At 40.4% G+C, this 16,446-nt stretch overlaps 1 protein-coding gene across 1 annotated transcript in view; it reads right to left on the bottom strand.

Annotated features, from left to right (window-relative positions):
• Positions 1 to 16,446, bottom strand: part of BIRC6 (baculoviral IAP repeat containing 6) — a 299,904-nt gene that overhangs the window by 208,156 nt on the left and 75,302 nt on the right. Inside the window, 9 exon segments of the mRNA XM_045011913.1 lie at positions 2,271 to 2,490; positions 4,888 to 5,234; positions 5,569 to 5,777; positions 5,929 to 6,143; positions 6,964 to 7,063; positions 7,783 to 8,097; positions 8,937 to 9,124; positions 10,002 to 10,136; positions 11,807 to 11,940. Of these exon segments, the coding sequence (XP_044867848.1) occupies positions 2,271 to 2,490; positions 4,888 to 5,234; positions 5,569 to 5,777; positions 5,929 to 6,143; positions 6,964 to 7,063; positions 7,783 to 8,097; positions 8,937 to 9,124; positions 10,002 to 10,136; positions 11,807 to 11,940 (1,863 nt within the window).

Below are 16,446 nucleotides of genomic sequence, written 5' to 3'. Positions count from 1 at the left end.
CCTCCTCCCACACACCCAAACTGCTGCTGCTAGTGCCAGCACCAGCCACTGCACAAGTCATGAAGGTAATGGAATCATGACCTCCCTGACAGACTCGCAGCCTTACTCATGTAACAGTGGAAGCAGTTTGTCCCAGTTTAGGAAGTTGTATTGAGCTGACACTATTTGTTACTTTATACTGTCTACAGACATGCTATATAAAACATCTTCCTGGCTCCCTGTTCTTAGGTGGTGAGTGAGGACTAGAGAGGGTTGCACATTTCATTGCTCATGTAGGCTGAGTTGTATACTCAGATGGAACCTTGCCCCCTTAAGGCCAGCCACTATGACATTCCCTTAGGCAACCCAGGCAGGGGGCCCAGCCATAGTAGAGACACCCTAACCTCCACATTGAACTCTAACCCTGAGGTCACTGCCTCACTCCTATATGTAGCATGACTCTCCTCCCCTGCGAAGGCCTCTGAGATCATTGCCTTTCCCGCCTCCTATATAATCATAACATTTACATATGTGGACATCAGGCTTTTCATTTTTTATCAATAGGGTCCTGAACAGATGTTTTCAAAAACCATCATGTTGCTCCATTGAATTGAGCGTAAGGCCTCACTTTGCTTGGCCCGCAAGATTTCCCTGATTTTAGTTGGGCTAGAGAATAACTACAGAGCTGAATAATGGTTGAGTTTAGGTGAATTCACACTCCTGCTGTGGGACTGGATAATGTGAATCACTATTTTGGAGATAAGTATGGATGTTGAGGTCAACCAGAGATCCCAGTAGGCTTTTTATAATTAATGGGAAGGGCCACTCATCTAGTTGTCTAAGTCTCTTATACTAAGGGACAGAACCGTGGTTTCCCCATGCAGACACATCCACTGCAGAGATGAGACAAAGACACCCAAGACAAAGGAAGGCACCAGTGCACTAATGAGGTTCCTGATACAAAGAATGTCTTGCACAATGAAGTTGACCCATAGTTATAGATCAAGAATTACTGAGTCATGGCACCACTTTGATCAGAAAAAAGTCACAATACTTAGTAAGAGAGTTCTTCAAAGACCTGCTACCTGAACATGCCAGCAAAGTGAATGTGGTACTTGACAGCTGAACTGACTCCTAACTTCCAGTGTCAGGGAATAAAACTAAATCAAACTAAATCAGAGATCCTCAAGGGCAGCTTGATATGGTCCTTTACATCCAAGCTTGCATAGCAGGATAACACTGTCAAGTTTACTAGACAATGAACTTCCAAGAGGCACAAAACCTATATACCTGGCACTGGCACCTCCAAACATTAGTCCCAACAGGTGGAGTTTCAGGAGACTCGAGTTTTGATATGTGCAGTTACTAGAGGTGCTGCACACAGCATGAATGCAACTTTAAGTCTCTTAAAGCGAAAAATGGGTACAAAGTGTTCTTGGCCATCACAGAAATGCTGGAAGGGCACAGCTTAAAGCTGGTAAGATATGAGAAAGAGGTAAATTATTTCAAGAGAAAAGACAGAGGCAGTGACTGACACCACTGAATACCTACTCACTGCCTCTTGAATTCACAGCAACAAGCCCAGTGAGTGGAGCCGTGTCCCTTTGTACATTTTCGGATCAAGATCAGCACAAGAGGACAGAGGCAGAGTACTCCTGTATCCCCAGATACTGCTAAGCCAAAAGTTCTGAGTGTGTTCACTTCTGTAGCAGAAATCCATGCAAGTAATGCTCTTAAGAACTTACAAGTTTATATACTTCCTTTACAACTTAAAAATGCTCTACTTTGACTCTGCTTTTCCATCAGAAAGCATTGGACTCACTTTTAAGTTGCATCAGACTGCCAAAATGGAGATTTCCTGTTAAGAAATTGTTCTTTAAATATAATTTTAGTGGTTGTTCTTTGTAATTAGATGTAGTGATCAGATCAGTTTATTACAAGGAAGTTCTCATCTTTGTGGTGAGTTGGATAAGTCCATTTGGCTCTAGACACACGACAGTACTTTACCTCCTATTTAGGTAATCTTTTCAATCAGTGCTTAAATCAAAAGGGACCTTTTTAAAATGAAAAGCTTACATTATATTGAAAAACAGCATCAATAGGAAATATAAAATCAGAACTAGCATTTTTTCAAGCCTCTGGACTTCTACTGTTAGTGCTAGTAGGGAAAAAATGCATCTGCCATCTTCCCAAATACTAGGTTAAAAACCTAACATTTTACAATAAAATTATGTAAAATCATTCATACACAGTAAACGTTACAACATATCTCTATGCCAAAACAACTTTACCTGTCTTGTGGGAAAATAAGAAGTTGCTCCGAGTTGTACAGTTCCTGCAAAACATTAGAGAGAAACTGCCCCCACCATCTTTCACCTCCACACAGCTGAACAAGTAGAAGGCCAGTGTGCAATCGTATCTTTGGGGTCCCACTGATACAGAGATGTTTAAATAACTCTTCACAAGCCTGAGCATGAAACGTACTTTGCAGAACCACAGGAACAGAGTGCCCTTATAAGAGAAAGAAATCAAAAGAAATGCATATGGACGTTTAAGGGGAGAGGTGTTTGTCTTCAGATTTTGAAGAGTAGCACATTACTACATTCATAAGGAATGCTATAAATTGGATAACATTTCCCCTCTCCCCACCCCCCCATCTGTGAATGTAAGGTAAAAATACACAGTCAAAAGGTATCCATACAAAAACATAAGCTTTACATTTATTTTCAGTATGCTTCATTATATGTATGACTTGTTTAAATTTTTTTTTTTTTAAAGCATGTTTGGTTCTCCAGATTGCTACTGAAGTAAGTTCAAAGTTACATGGATTTTTCCTATATTTATAATTTTATGTTAGAAATTTCTAACAGGCAAAAATGTGACTATTAAAGGCTAAGACTAAAATTTTCAAAAATGCTTAAGTGATGTAGGAGCTTACGTCCCATTTCAGTGAGACTTCAGCTCCAAAGAACTACAAGGGGATTTAACTGCTTAACTGCCATTTTATGATAATTTTGGATTTAGATGCCTAATCAAAATCCTCACCCAGCTGTTACTTAACTTTATAGTCACCTAAATTTCCACTGAAGTAGTCCCAATGATGCCTAAAAATCTGCTGGTGGGTATGTGCATATTCACCTACTGAGTCCTGACACCCAACATCTAGCTCATGCCTAAACCCTGGATGGATCCTAAAACTAGGCTTCCCTCTTTGAGGCCCAATCCAGTAGGTGTGCTCAGAAGCCACCTTGGAATACACCTATTGATTGAGCCCTGCACAAAATATGTGTTGGCGCCCCCTCTTTTTACCCAACGGCCCAGCAGTTAGAGCACTCACCCAGAATGTAGGAGACTCAGGTTCAAATCCCCTGAGAGCAGCAGGGATTTGAACCTAACCACTAGGCAATGGAGTATTCTAGGGTGGGTCTAAATCTCTCCTGTTGAAGCTGTTCCATTTTGTATAAAATACTCATTAGGCCAGAGAGAGGAAAAATGCTCTATAGCCCAGTGGTTAGAGCACTCCCGGGGATGTGGGAGATTCAGGTCCAAATCTCTGCTCCAATGAATATTTAAGTATTTTATGCAGTGATTGCTAAATTAGGTTACCTAATTTAAAGTAGGATGGACTGATTTAATTTACCAATTATAATTATGACCTAATTAAGGAAGCAAGAAACTTGCATTTAAATCATTGATTTTAATCTTGTTTTACATTAGGAAAATAACTAAGAAGTACTAAAGAAAGCCAATGAGATTGAACCTGGTCTAACCATTAAAATATGTTGATGTGCAACCAAAACCAGACTTTATACTAAATTCAGTGGTACTTTTTGCTAACCAGAAGGCTACACTAAAATCAGATGTAAGCATTTATATAGCTTAACATACATTTATTCAGATTCTTACTTTTTACTTATTATGTTAAATGAATGATGCATTTATTATTTTTTAGATAAGAAAAATTAACACCATTTTTGGATGGACACTTGGATTGAAATCAATGGGAAGTCAATACCTTTTTGAATGCCTGCTTAGGTGCTTCTGAAAATCCCATTCAGCACCTACCTGAATTTTTAGGTGCCTATATACCTTTAAAAATCTGGCCTCAGGCCTTTGAAGTTTCTAGAACTAGTAGACCTCATCCTCTCCTACTGGGTTTTTATTCATAGGCTGGAAGAGGCAAACAAACTTTCCTGCTCATTTCAAATTTCTATACACTTTGAATGCGCTAGTCCAAATCAAGAAAATATTCTGCTAGCTAAATCTGAAACCAAAAAGTAATTAAGGCAAAAGCTTCCCCGCACAAAAAAATTAAGTACTTACAGTTGGAAAAATGTAAATACCAGCATTCGCACCAGTATGAAGACTTAAGAGATGCTTAATGCAGTACCTGATATTGTGATATTTATAACGCTTGAGTTATCCTCAGAAATTAAAGAAGTTCCCCCAATTCTGTATATAATTAAAAGAGCAGCATCCTTTATCTCATTAAAAGTTGATGAGAGCGCATCAATGCAGCATATTTTCATTTAAATGATTTTTTAAATTATAGAAGTTTAGGCCTTAATGTAGGTTGTCAATTTCAAATTTAATTTTAAACAAGTCTATTTTTAAATGGGAAAATGTATTTAAATAAAATAATCCATTTTTTACATTTCTTTTTTTTAAAATCATTCATTTTTGTCCATCCTGATTTTATAGTACATGTGACTTCAATATAATATAATATAAGAGCTTTCTATGTACTGAATGGGACAATAAACATGACCACTACTAGCATATCTTCTTGCTCAAAAAGCTATCTGAAGAAATTAGCAAATTGAGCTTTTCAAGGTTTCTGGAACACTGGTAGAAGTGTTCTTGAATATTTTAATTGATGTATTTGCAAATATTACAAAAAACACTAACCATTGGAGGAATGAAGTAAGCTAAGTAAAGTATCCAGTAAGTATCTGATGATGGTGCGTAACTGCTCTGTGGAGGACATCTGAATCAGCTCTTTTGGGTCAGGTTGTTCTTTTAGTGTCTTCCTGCTTGCACCTAAAGCTACTTTGAGCCTCTGTACAGCATGATGAGCCAAATTGAGTTGAAGCTGTAGCTGAATGCAGTCCTGGTAAGCAGAAAACACTCTACTGTCCTCCTCTACTGCCTTATCTGGTTTTCGCAAAAAATACTGGGCATTGTTAGCACTGTTGAGTGGAGGCAGGTCAATATTTTGCAAAAGGATTTCCAGTCTATGGCATGCCAAGTTGTACCTACAGGGGGAAAATTCCAGCATACCTTTCAACTGAAATTCATATATAGCAACACACATTTAAGATTTAAATTGCTAAAACTCAATATTTGTTACTTTATATACACTATTAAATAAATACTGAAATTGGAGGGAAAGAGGACTTATTTACTTTTTTTAAAACCAACACCACAGAGCTTATATTGTAACATCTGTACTACATTACAAGGCCAAGTTACACTGTGATATTTTTAAAGAAGTCCTGGAAAGTGGCAATACAAAATTACTGACATGGTCTTTCCAGTGTTTATTTAAAACAAGTGTAACTGAGTATTTGTGTACACATTTCTTCCCACCTGCACTGTATGTCTTCTTGCAATGCAATCATCATGGTTAAGTGCTGATCAATTTCTGGCTGGTTTGCAGCTTCACCTTCTCCTCTTAGAGGATCATGCATTAACTTCAGTTCACTTTCCAATGGCAAGATATAGGTATGACCATAGTAAAACCCTAATGGGATTTTGGCTCTAGCATTTGTACTACCATATCGACCAATTACGGTGATCTGTAACGAAAGGTAATGTAACCTGTATTGTTGCATAAAGAAAAGTTAACACAAATCACACTTCCATTTGAAAGAGTTTAAAAGAATAAGAAATTCAAAGAATCAATATTTGTGGGAAAGTATTTTCATTTTTAGCTTTTTTTTTTTTTACCTTCATGAACCTGCAAACAGGTGGTGGTATTAAGTCATGCAGAATGAGTGAATGTGTGCTAATATCAGTAGCTACTACCAATCGTCTTCCATCCACCTCTTCTCCTAAAGTCCAAATGTCAATTGACAAGGAAGCCAAGTCTCCACAGGTGGGAATCAATACATCTGTCAACAGCACAGGTCTGCCAAAATCTAAGGTCACAAATCTTCTTGCTCCTATGAAAAAAGTTAGATGGGCTGAAAGCACCAGTACCATTCCAATTAACCAAAATACAAAGTCCAGAAATGTGGTTTGGTATATAGATTTAGTATAGTTCAGAAAGGCTATATTTGTGAAAATTTGCAGTTTTACTAAACATCTAAGTAGCTCGTTAAACTTGCAATCTGACTGAAGATGTTCTGAATCACAGACATGACTTCATTTGCAAATAATAGTAAAGAGTCCAAAATATTTGACTTAGATACATTGTACTGGTAATCAATGTATGCATCAAAGTGTACACACCCGTATGTACACATACACACAAAACTTAAATGCATAAAGGTATAAGAATTGGTGGTATACTTATACAAGGTTTCTAAAAGATTTAGAATAGTTATGAAGTGCTGGAAAACCTATTTGTTGCCCCTTCTTCACATGCTACATGGGCAAAACAGTTGCCTGCTTTCTCCTTAATTTCACCATTTGTATTGCTAGAGTTTCAAAATTTCTTCTTGCTCTATAATAGGAAGCTATAGAGAGTAAATAAATAGCTAATATATAGATAGATATTTGTGCCCTTTGGCAAGAGTATTTCATTAAAGTACCTGTGTAGAGATCCCAATATACCTTCCTTTGCAGTATTTTTTCCATCAAGTGTCCTTGTACATTCAGCTTTCTTGGCATACGATGGTAACAAAGTTATACACATTTATTTACAAAGACAAATAGGACTGCAGCTAGACTACTAACCAAAGTGTTCTAGGAAATATTCAACCTCTATCAGAAAATCACATTACACAAAACCAAGATGTTAAGAAAGAGTTCTGGTTTTACCTGAGTGCATTCGTTCTATAATAATGGACTGATGAGGCGGGGGCTGAAGAAAATGTGAAGCATGAGATATTGCAAGAGCAAGGCCAGATCCAAGTGGATTCTGAGAAGGAGGAGGAGAAGGAAACACTAGTAAAATTGAAGAGGTCATTAAAATGTATACTATTTCTATGTATATGAAGGTCTTTTTCATATAAGTCTGTAAGAATTAAAAAAAAAATTCAGTCCCTTCTATTTACAGGTCTGATATTCTTGACTTCACTTACACTATATTTTGCACGAGTATGCACCATGAGGAAATACTAATACTAATCAATGGATTTAAACCCACTGAATCGTTGTTCAAAGGATCAATATTACAGCTACATGGTTATGTTACCTTCTATATAAGGAATCTATTTTCTTTTAATAGAATTTGGGACATTATCTATCTTAGAAACAATCATAGAAGATTAGGGTTGGAAGGGACCTCAGAAGGTCATCTAGTCCAACCTCCTGCTCAAAGCAGGACCAATCCCCAGACAGATTTTTACCCCAGTTCCCTAAATGGCCCCCTCAGGGATTGAACTCACAACCCTGGGTTTAGCAGGCCAATGCTCAAACCACTGAGCTATCCCTTCCTGCTTCCCTCCCCCCATAAAAAATCTTGCCTTTCTATAATAGGCCATGAAAAGGAAATTCTTTTATCTAGTAGTGAAATCTCAACCAAAGTCAATAAACAGAATTGTTACTAATCAGTCAAGTAAAAAGTAAAACAGATTGTTAAGTCCTGATTGTTAAGAATATATCTAAGTGTTTCATTTCCATTAGAAAATTAATTACCGTTCTAGACTTGTTTGCATTTTTGTTATGTGCAGCAAGATTAACTGTTGGAGGATCAATGACTGAGCCAGGGAAAAGCTGAGCAAGCTCTGCATTGATAACAGCAGAAACTGCCTCATTTGGTGGAGTCAAAGGTGGAGTCATAAACAGAGGTGTTGTTTTTGGAGTGGGTGGAATGACATCTGAAGGATGAATGAAGAACCCTGGTGCTGCTACTGGGTTGGAAGGCACAGAGTTGTGAACAGGACCAACTGCTGATGCTGCTGCAGCTGCTGCCGCTGTTGTCTGATGTAGTTTTGCTTCCAGCTTAGCTTTCTGTAAGAAAAATAAAAGCAGAGTATGTAGAGTAGACCAACACTGCCTATAAACGTATTAGTAATATGCACCATGGACAGAGTATAAAACCTCAACTTTCATTTAAACTGTGTAAAAATGCATGTCATCCAACTACCACCATTATGGTTCTATTAATTACCTAACACTAGCTGGAAAAATGGAACACTATTTAATCTGACAATGTTTACTTTGTATGCAGTATTGTCATAGCTGTATCAGTCCCAATTAGAGAGACATGGCAGGTGATGCAATCTCTTTTATTGGACGAGCTACTGTTGTGTTCTCTCACCAACATTCACTTTCAAATTTGTGTAATTATGCAAAAAATAAAATGGAGATGTATAATGCAACAAGAACTAGGATTTCATTAAGGAAAAAGTAAAATTGCATACAAATCACCACTTTACCATATAGGATTTTTATTCTGTGTAACCTGGTATCATCATTAATGGCAACTTCTCTTTCTTTTAATTCCAGTGTGATTCCTTGACTATCTTGCTCTTCTGCTTGTTAATCAAAATTATATTCTTTATGAAAGTGAATGACACTGATCAAATTTCCCACCCTCAAAATCTCACATGTACAAAAATAGAATTTGAAAGGAGAAAAAAAAAGTTTTTTAAAATCGTATGGTAAACAATTTCATTGTTTTGTTTAATGAACGTGATCCTCAGCCCAGAGCTGTTCCCTCCTCACAGAATATACTATGAAAATGGAGAAAAGAAAAAAGAAAAAAAAAGGGGGGGATAGCTCTGTAACTACTTCTCAGCTTTTGAAGTTTAGAGACAGCATGAAAAAATAGCCAAATAGCCTCCAACCTGTTGCTGAAGCTTCAAAAGCTGCTGCTGTTTCTCTTGCAGCACCTGGAGCTGTTGCTCGGCTGAGGCCATTGCATGAGAGAGAGACTGCAAAGCTACCTGGGCTGCTGAACTCAGTGCTGTCGAGGCTTCCCCAACCGTCCCAGATGAGAGGCCACCAACCGCTGGGGTAACCCCAAAGGTACTCACTGGCATGGAACAAAAAGAAAAAAAAAAACACATGTATGTAGAAAAGAAGCACAAAAAGCACTTCTACATGGCATACTTAATTCCTTTATAAGTTAACAATAAAAGAGCAGGCTAAAAGCAAGCTAGAGAGAAAGTATCAAGTTGTAATTTTCTCACATAGCAAACTGGACAAAGTAATATTTTCTTGTGCGTTACAAAAGTTGTAGTTTATTTACTCTGGGTACGTCCATACTACCTGCCCGGGTCGGCAGGTAGCGATCAACTTCTCGGAGTTCGATATATCGCATCTCATCTAGACGCGATATATCGAACTCCGAACGCGCTCCCGTCGACTCCGGAACTCCACCACCGTGAATGGCAGTGGCGGAGTCGACGGGGGAGCCGCGGACTTCCATCCTGTGCCGTGAGGACGGGTAAGTACTTCGAACTAAGGTACTTCGAGTTCAGCTACGCTATTCGCGTAGCTGAACTTGCGTACCTTAGTTCGAACCCCCCACCCACCCCAGTGTAGACCAGGCCTATGTCTAAATGTACATTCAACATACACCTAAATAAAAGTGTTACTCAATGACTGGTTACTGTAACCAATTTCTTTTGCCATGTGGGGCTGTAATGCAAACACACGCTAATGTGCTATACACAGTAGTTAACAAATTCGATCTTCTAAATTTAAATTTGGTTTCCTTAAATTGTTTGTCAAATCTCTAAGAAAGTGTATGTTGCCATTTAACAACTTAAAATTTTAAGGTTTATGCAACTTCTAAAATTGTTTGAAAAAAGTGTTGGATAAATGGCATTCAAATATATAGAATACATTGATTTGTGTGTTTTAACTAAGTAGAAATAATAAAAGGTTGTATATACCAGTAAACGTACTTGCATCGTCCCTTTCTATCCTAGTCCCATCACTAGTTGAAACACAGGTAAAGTGCAGAGGCTCAACTTCCAGGAGTCCAGTAAGGGAAGTAAAACTACCCTCAGCTGCTGCACCACCACTAATCTTCCCATTCCCTGTAAGAAAAAAATATTTTGTTCATCATTTAAATGTTCTTTTGATAGTGGTCATTAGATTTTTCAAGTATGGACTGTGTCTGCAGTTAAATAGAATCTGTGCATATTCTCACCCAACATTTCAGGAGGAAACAATTTAATCAAGCAACTGTAACATATACATTAATTTTTATAGAAATCTATCTTTAGGTATATTTGAACGTTCTAATTGTAGCTCAAAGTGCTATCTGGTCAGAGGATAGGAACAAACAGCAGAAATAAGCTAAGAATGAAGGCTGCACTCTGTGGAAGGATTGGCAAAATTTTGACTTGCAAAAAAGTACATTCATCAACCCTAAGTAACCTTTATTGATAAGATACACCCACACTCATGGATGTGTTTGGGAGCAAGTTCAAAGATTTTTCTAGACCATCAAAGCTCAGTATTAGAATCCTTTATGTTGGCCAGGAAACCTAAAGAGAGTACTTCCAAACTTGACACTATAACCAGCAACATTTAACTCTCATGTCTTCCATCAGATTATCTTCCAGCATTTCAAAACATTAAGCCACAAGCCTAACTACTGTGATTTAAAAGCTCTAAGATACAGAGGAAAGAACAAGTCTGAGAAGAGGCAAGAATACATTTAAAAAGTATAATGTATTAGATTCAGAAGTTAATCAGCAGCTAACATCTCATTAAATTTGTAGTATCTGGAGTGAAGAAAAACCAGATGGCAGGTTATTTTCAAAACTTGCAAAGCTATCTCCCGGACAGAGAAATCTATGTCTACACTACCGCAGGATCAATGCTCTGGTGACTGATGCACCCAGGGTCGATTTGGTGGGTCTAATGAAGACCCAGTAAATCAATGGCAGAGCGCTCTCCCGTTGAACCTGGTACTCCACTGGGAATGAGAGGCGTAAGGTAAGTCAACAGGAGAGAGTGTCTCCAGTCAACCTAGCGCGGTGTAGACACCGCAGTAAGTTGACCTAAGCTACATCGACTCCAGCTACATTTTTCACATAGCTGGAGGCAGCTCTAAAAGCTTGAGACACCAAGATGGATTTCCTCTGGATTAGTGAATGCACTTTTAATGACAACAGGCTGTAGTGGGAACAATTCATTGCTAAAAGTGTAGGAGGCAAAAAAAAAAAACCACCACACACACACACACACACGCAGTTTTTAGATGAAAGGGGAAAAAAAAAGAAAACTGAGGGTTTAGTGGGAAGGAAATACCAACCCCAAATGTATGGGTGAAACAAACAAATTAAAAAATTAATGCCTGAGCAACAGAGAGGGTTTTCATAATGACACACAAATTAATCAGTGACATGTAATGCCCGGGCTCCACATTTGAAAAAGCATCAAAACAAGTGACTACCTAAAAAGCATAGGAGTCATGAACATCTAAGTCCCCAGATTCTATGCATGAAAGCAATTATCTTTAAAAAGTCATGCAAACAAGTTGAGGCAAGTCACTTTCAGAGACAGATATGTGCTCTTCAGTTCTCAGACGATGAAGTTTTACACTTTCACAAATCGAATCAAAGGTTAAAATACAGAGTCACTTAAAGTCTACAATATTAAATGCTTAGTGAACCAATAAAGGGAGGGGGGAGATATTCTTAAGAGTTACTATTTTAAAAAGTTTCAGATCAAGTATAGTTTTTTAAAGTGTGCATACCTGAAAGAACATCAGATAAATCAATTTCATCTGATTGTACACCAATGCTGCTGTTGTATACATTCTTACAGGAAGAGCCACTCATTTCCAAATCAAAGAGAACTGGATCAAAAGGTGAACTATATAATCCATATCTGCAAACAGAATAAAAGACAGTTGAACATTTCTTCTTCAGACACAAAGCTGTAACTATAAATTATTTGAGAACGCATAGAGACTCACAAAGAGACAAAAAGCCAAGTAGTTCATTTAGGATCTTGGTTGTATTATTTCAGTGAACTAAAACTCACATGCCTTTCATTTACTGAATGGATCTTTGAGGTTATTAATTAATCATATTTCACTAAAATCCTCTAAATTGGCACACACTGGTGGACAGCCTACTATCTTGACTAAGCAACTGTCATTAGAACAGTCTAAGACTTAATACAATATTGTCTTGAAAATATTCTCAAACGTAAGAAAGCCATAGACCCTTAAGAATTACAATTCATATGCCCAATAGCCACCCAGCAGCATAGCAGTATACAAACACTCACACATTAGATTACTGCTTTAACTCAGCCAGCTGGTAAAGATATACCACTTCTCTCCCAAAACCCAAAGCCATTCAGTCTTCCACAAAGATGGTGTTTTCAGCATGCCCTGCATCTCTCTGGCAAAGACAGCTAGTTGGAAATGTTCTGATTGAGCATGTTTTCCATCAGAAAAATAGCATTGAAAACTAAACATTGTGCAAAAACACACTGATTTTAACTAATCTTCCAATAGTACCTAGGTGAGGTTTCAAAACTTGCCTGCCAGCTCGTCTGCTTCGCTCCTCAGCAGCCCACTTATAGGTTTACGTTTGCACCTGAATCCCAGAGTCCACAATTTTGGGACAGTGCTGCCATACAGACTGCAAAGGAGCTGAGGACCCTCAGGCTTTCCAACTCTTGAGGCCCACTACCCTAAGAGTTGGGCAAACTCAGGCAATCAGTTGGCCTGGGAGTCTGGAAGTCCTGGGATAGGCTTCCAGGGTCCACAGCTGTGGGACACCCCATCACAGGGATTGCCTCAGGTCTAGGGACCCTCAAGACTTCCAGCCTCCACAGACTGGAAGCACCAGCATCCCTGATTCCAAGGCAGTCAGCACAGCATCTCTGCCATGCCAGAAACTCTGGCAACCGTTGACTGAAATTGACATGTATCAGAGGGGTAGCCGTGTTAGTCTGGATCTGTAAAAGCAGCAAAGAGTCTTGTGGCACCTTATACACTAACAGACGTTTGGGAGCATGAGCTTTCGTGGGTGAATACCAGGGCCGCCCAGAGGATTCCGGGGGCCCGGGGTCTTCGGCGGCGGGGGGCCAGGGCCGCCCAGAGGGGGGGACAAAAGGGGCAATTTGCCCCGGGCTCCGCAGGGGCCCCCAAGAGAACAGCAGAGGCTCCCGCCTCCGCCCCTCTCCTGGAGCCTCAGTGCTTGATGTCTCCGGCGGAGCCCCTGAGCCCCGCCCTGCTCAGAGCTGCGTGGTGAGGGGGTGGGGCTGGGAGCTCCGCTCCCTCCGCTCGGCGGGGAGCTCCCAGCCCCGCCCCCTCACCATGCGACTCGGAGCGGGACGGAGCTCAGGCCCCGCCGGGGACACGCTGCCGCTGTTCCGGCGAGGTGCTGAGACTCCGGGCGAGGAGGGAGCCGGGGGTAAGAGGCCGGGGCCGGGGGGGAAGCGGGACCCGCCGCCGAAGTGCGGCGGGGGGGGTCCCCGCCGCGGGTCTTCGGGGCACTTCGGCGGCGGGTCCCGGAACGGAAGGGGCCCCCCGCCGCCGAAGACCGGGCTGCGCTTCGGCGGCGGGTCCCGCTCCCCCCCCCGGTCCCGGCCCCAGCCTCTTACTCCCGGCTCCCTCCTCGCCCAGAGTCTCAGCGCCTCGCCGGAACAGCGGCAGCGTGTCCCCGGCGGGGCCTGAGCTCCGTCCCGCTCAGAGCCGCGTGGTGAGGGGGCGGGGCTGGGAGCTCCCCGCCGAGCGGAGCTCCCAGCCCCGCCCCCTCACCACGCGGCTCTGAGCAGGGCGGGGCTCAGGGGCTCCGCCGGAGAAATCAAGCGCTGAGGCTCCAGGAGAGGGGCGGAGGCGGGAGCCTCTGCTGTTCTCTTGGGGGCCCCTGCGGAGCCCGGGGCAAATTGCCCCCTTTGCCCCCCCCTCTGGGCGGCCCTGCTGAATACCCACTTCGTCGGATTAATAGGTAAAGCCACACTGGGAATGCCAAGGAGCAGAGTTATCAGCTCATAATGAAGGCTGTGATATCTGTAGACGTGATGAGAAAGATGCTGCTTCTGGTGTTCCTTAGCTCATCTCAACTGCAGAGGTATTGGAAAGGAAGAGAGATAGTCTCAGGTAAGATGGTCCCTGGACATGTAAGGTGTTCTCGGTTAAAACCAATACCTTTAAACACTGATTGGAAACTAACAGGCAGCATGCACAGATCACAGAGCATCACTAGTATGGTGTTAAAAAGCTGTGTAATGACTTGTTAGTCAAATATATATACACTCACTAATGTTAAAGAAATGAATATTATAGTTAAGAAAACATGAAGGAATTTTTTCTTTTGTATGTGTCTCTGCGGCATTTCAGAATGTAGCTGAAACAGCTTCAGAGTTGTGCAAACCATGAAACATGGTTTGTGTGGTTTATTTGCAAAAAAAACCAACCCTTGGTCTGAGTAAAGAGCAGGGTAAAGCAGAGCATCATGAAAGACTTTTTAACAACTTCAGGTGCCCCCCAGTCCCTCCTAAGAAAAGAAGCTAACCAGTAAAAACCCAAAGCCACAAAAACAGAGTCATAAAATAAAAACAACTAGATTAAGCCAGAGATGATGATAGCAGAGAATAGATGACATAAGTAAGTCATCTATGATAAAAGTAAGTTTTAGTGGGATAAGCAAAAACATATTAGTTTAGGTTAATTGCTGAGGTTTATGCATGAGAATGTTTTAGTTTGGGGGGGGAGGATTAGAATAGATAGGTACACAGATGAGGTTACTGGATAAGCTCAGTCTGTGCAAAGTTATGGAATAAGAGAAAAAAGATAGGTGATATACAAGAAAGTGGAGAAGACAGAGGGGAAGAACACAGCAGCGATCAGAGATTTTACAAGAGTTGCCCTGTCCCAGGAGAGGTAACTTAATCAATTATCTTTCTTGTCTTAGCTGTTTTTCGTGTATATGTAATTCATTGGTGATAATAGCGTTGTCTTAAAACATGCAAAATGCAGGCTAAAAGACATTGTTTAAACCTACATTGAAGTGGATCTTGTTTTTCACCCAACAACAAGTTCTCTTCATGAAGCTCTGCCTGACATGCAGTCAGTCAGGTTCTTCTCTAACTTTAATCTCCAGATGCAGCCCCAAGGATCATACATTACAGTAGTTTGATGTTGAGGTGACAAGAAAAGAAAACTGATGTTTCAGTGTCCCCTCCCAGCTCTTGTTAAACCACAGTAATAGAATGTTTGTAAGCACTGATTAAGAACATAGCCTGCTTTTAAGGAACAGCTCAACTACCAGATCGAATGAGAGTCTGGAACCTTAAAGTGACAGTGTTAATCTAAAGAAGTCATTGTATTAATATTTTACCTCCTTTTGTTACAAGTTAATATTTAATATTGAAAGAAAAATATTTTTGATTTTCCAATTTACTTTCTTTGACAAAATACTGTCTAGAGAGACAAGTGGGTGAGGTAACATATTTTATTGGTAAAGGAGACAAGCTTTTGAAGATCACAGAGCTCTTCTTTAGCTCTGTGTAGCTTGAAAGCTAGTCTCTCACCAATAGAAGTTGGGCCACACCTTGTGTTTCTAATATGCTGGGACTGACAGCTACAACTACACTGCACACAAAATACTGTCCAGTCAATTTCATTCAGTGCGGGGGAAAATGTTGGTGGGAACACAGATGTAGGTATAATGCCTGAAACTAATTCAGTCTTAACTGACCAGATTTCAAAGTTATATCCCTTTAAGTGCCAGCCTGCGGGATTTATAGATTTCCATCTAGAGACTCAGGATCCTCTCTAATTCCTCCTCTATTCAGACCCTTCACGTTTTTAATAAGTTTGACTAACATAGTGGCAAAACAAACAACAATTGTTACAATCTGCAAGTACCACCTGCAACAGTACAGTGCTCCATAGCACCGGAATGGGGTACAGGAAAGTGCAACCTACAGAATTGTCAACACCAGTTTGCTTGATATCCCTCCCACGCTCTCCAGAAGTTGACCAGATTGGTCTGTTTAGTGAAAGAGATCTATCACCACCACAGCCTGGAATAGTATTGCTATTTAATTTATACAAAGACGCATTTTTACAGGGAGTTAGTCCAGGTTTTTAGACCTGGAATTTGTCCTTTGGTACCAGCATTTTAAAAATATGGTGGACTCAGCAATAAACTGCAAGAATTTGCAGGGTCCTGTGGCACTCCCCAATTTACAGCAGTATATTAAGGCCGGAAGTATTACATTTTTTATCAGTAAATGTCAGTAAACACTGATTTCACCATACACACATACAGATGAAAAAATATTTCCATCAATAATTTAAATTTACAGATCAGAAAGGGGGGGAAAAATGATGCTTGGGAACTTAGAGTTTAAAGGGATTTACTCTGCATA

This window comes from Mauremys mutica, chromosome 3, assembly GCF_020497125.1.
Source record: "Mauremys mutica isolate MM-2020 ecotype Southern chromosome 3, ASM2049712v1, whole genome shotgun sequence".
NCBI classification, from domain to species: Eukaryota; Metazoa; Chordata; order Testudines; family Geoemydidae; genus Mauremys; species Mauremys mutica.
The sequence above is the reverse complement of the archived record's forward strand: the minus strand, read 5'-3'. Positions and strand labels throughout refer to the sequence as shown.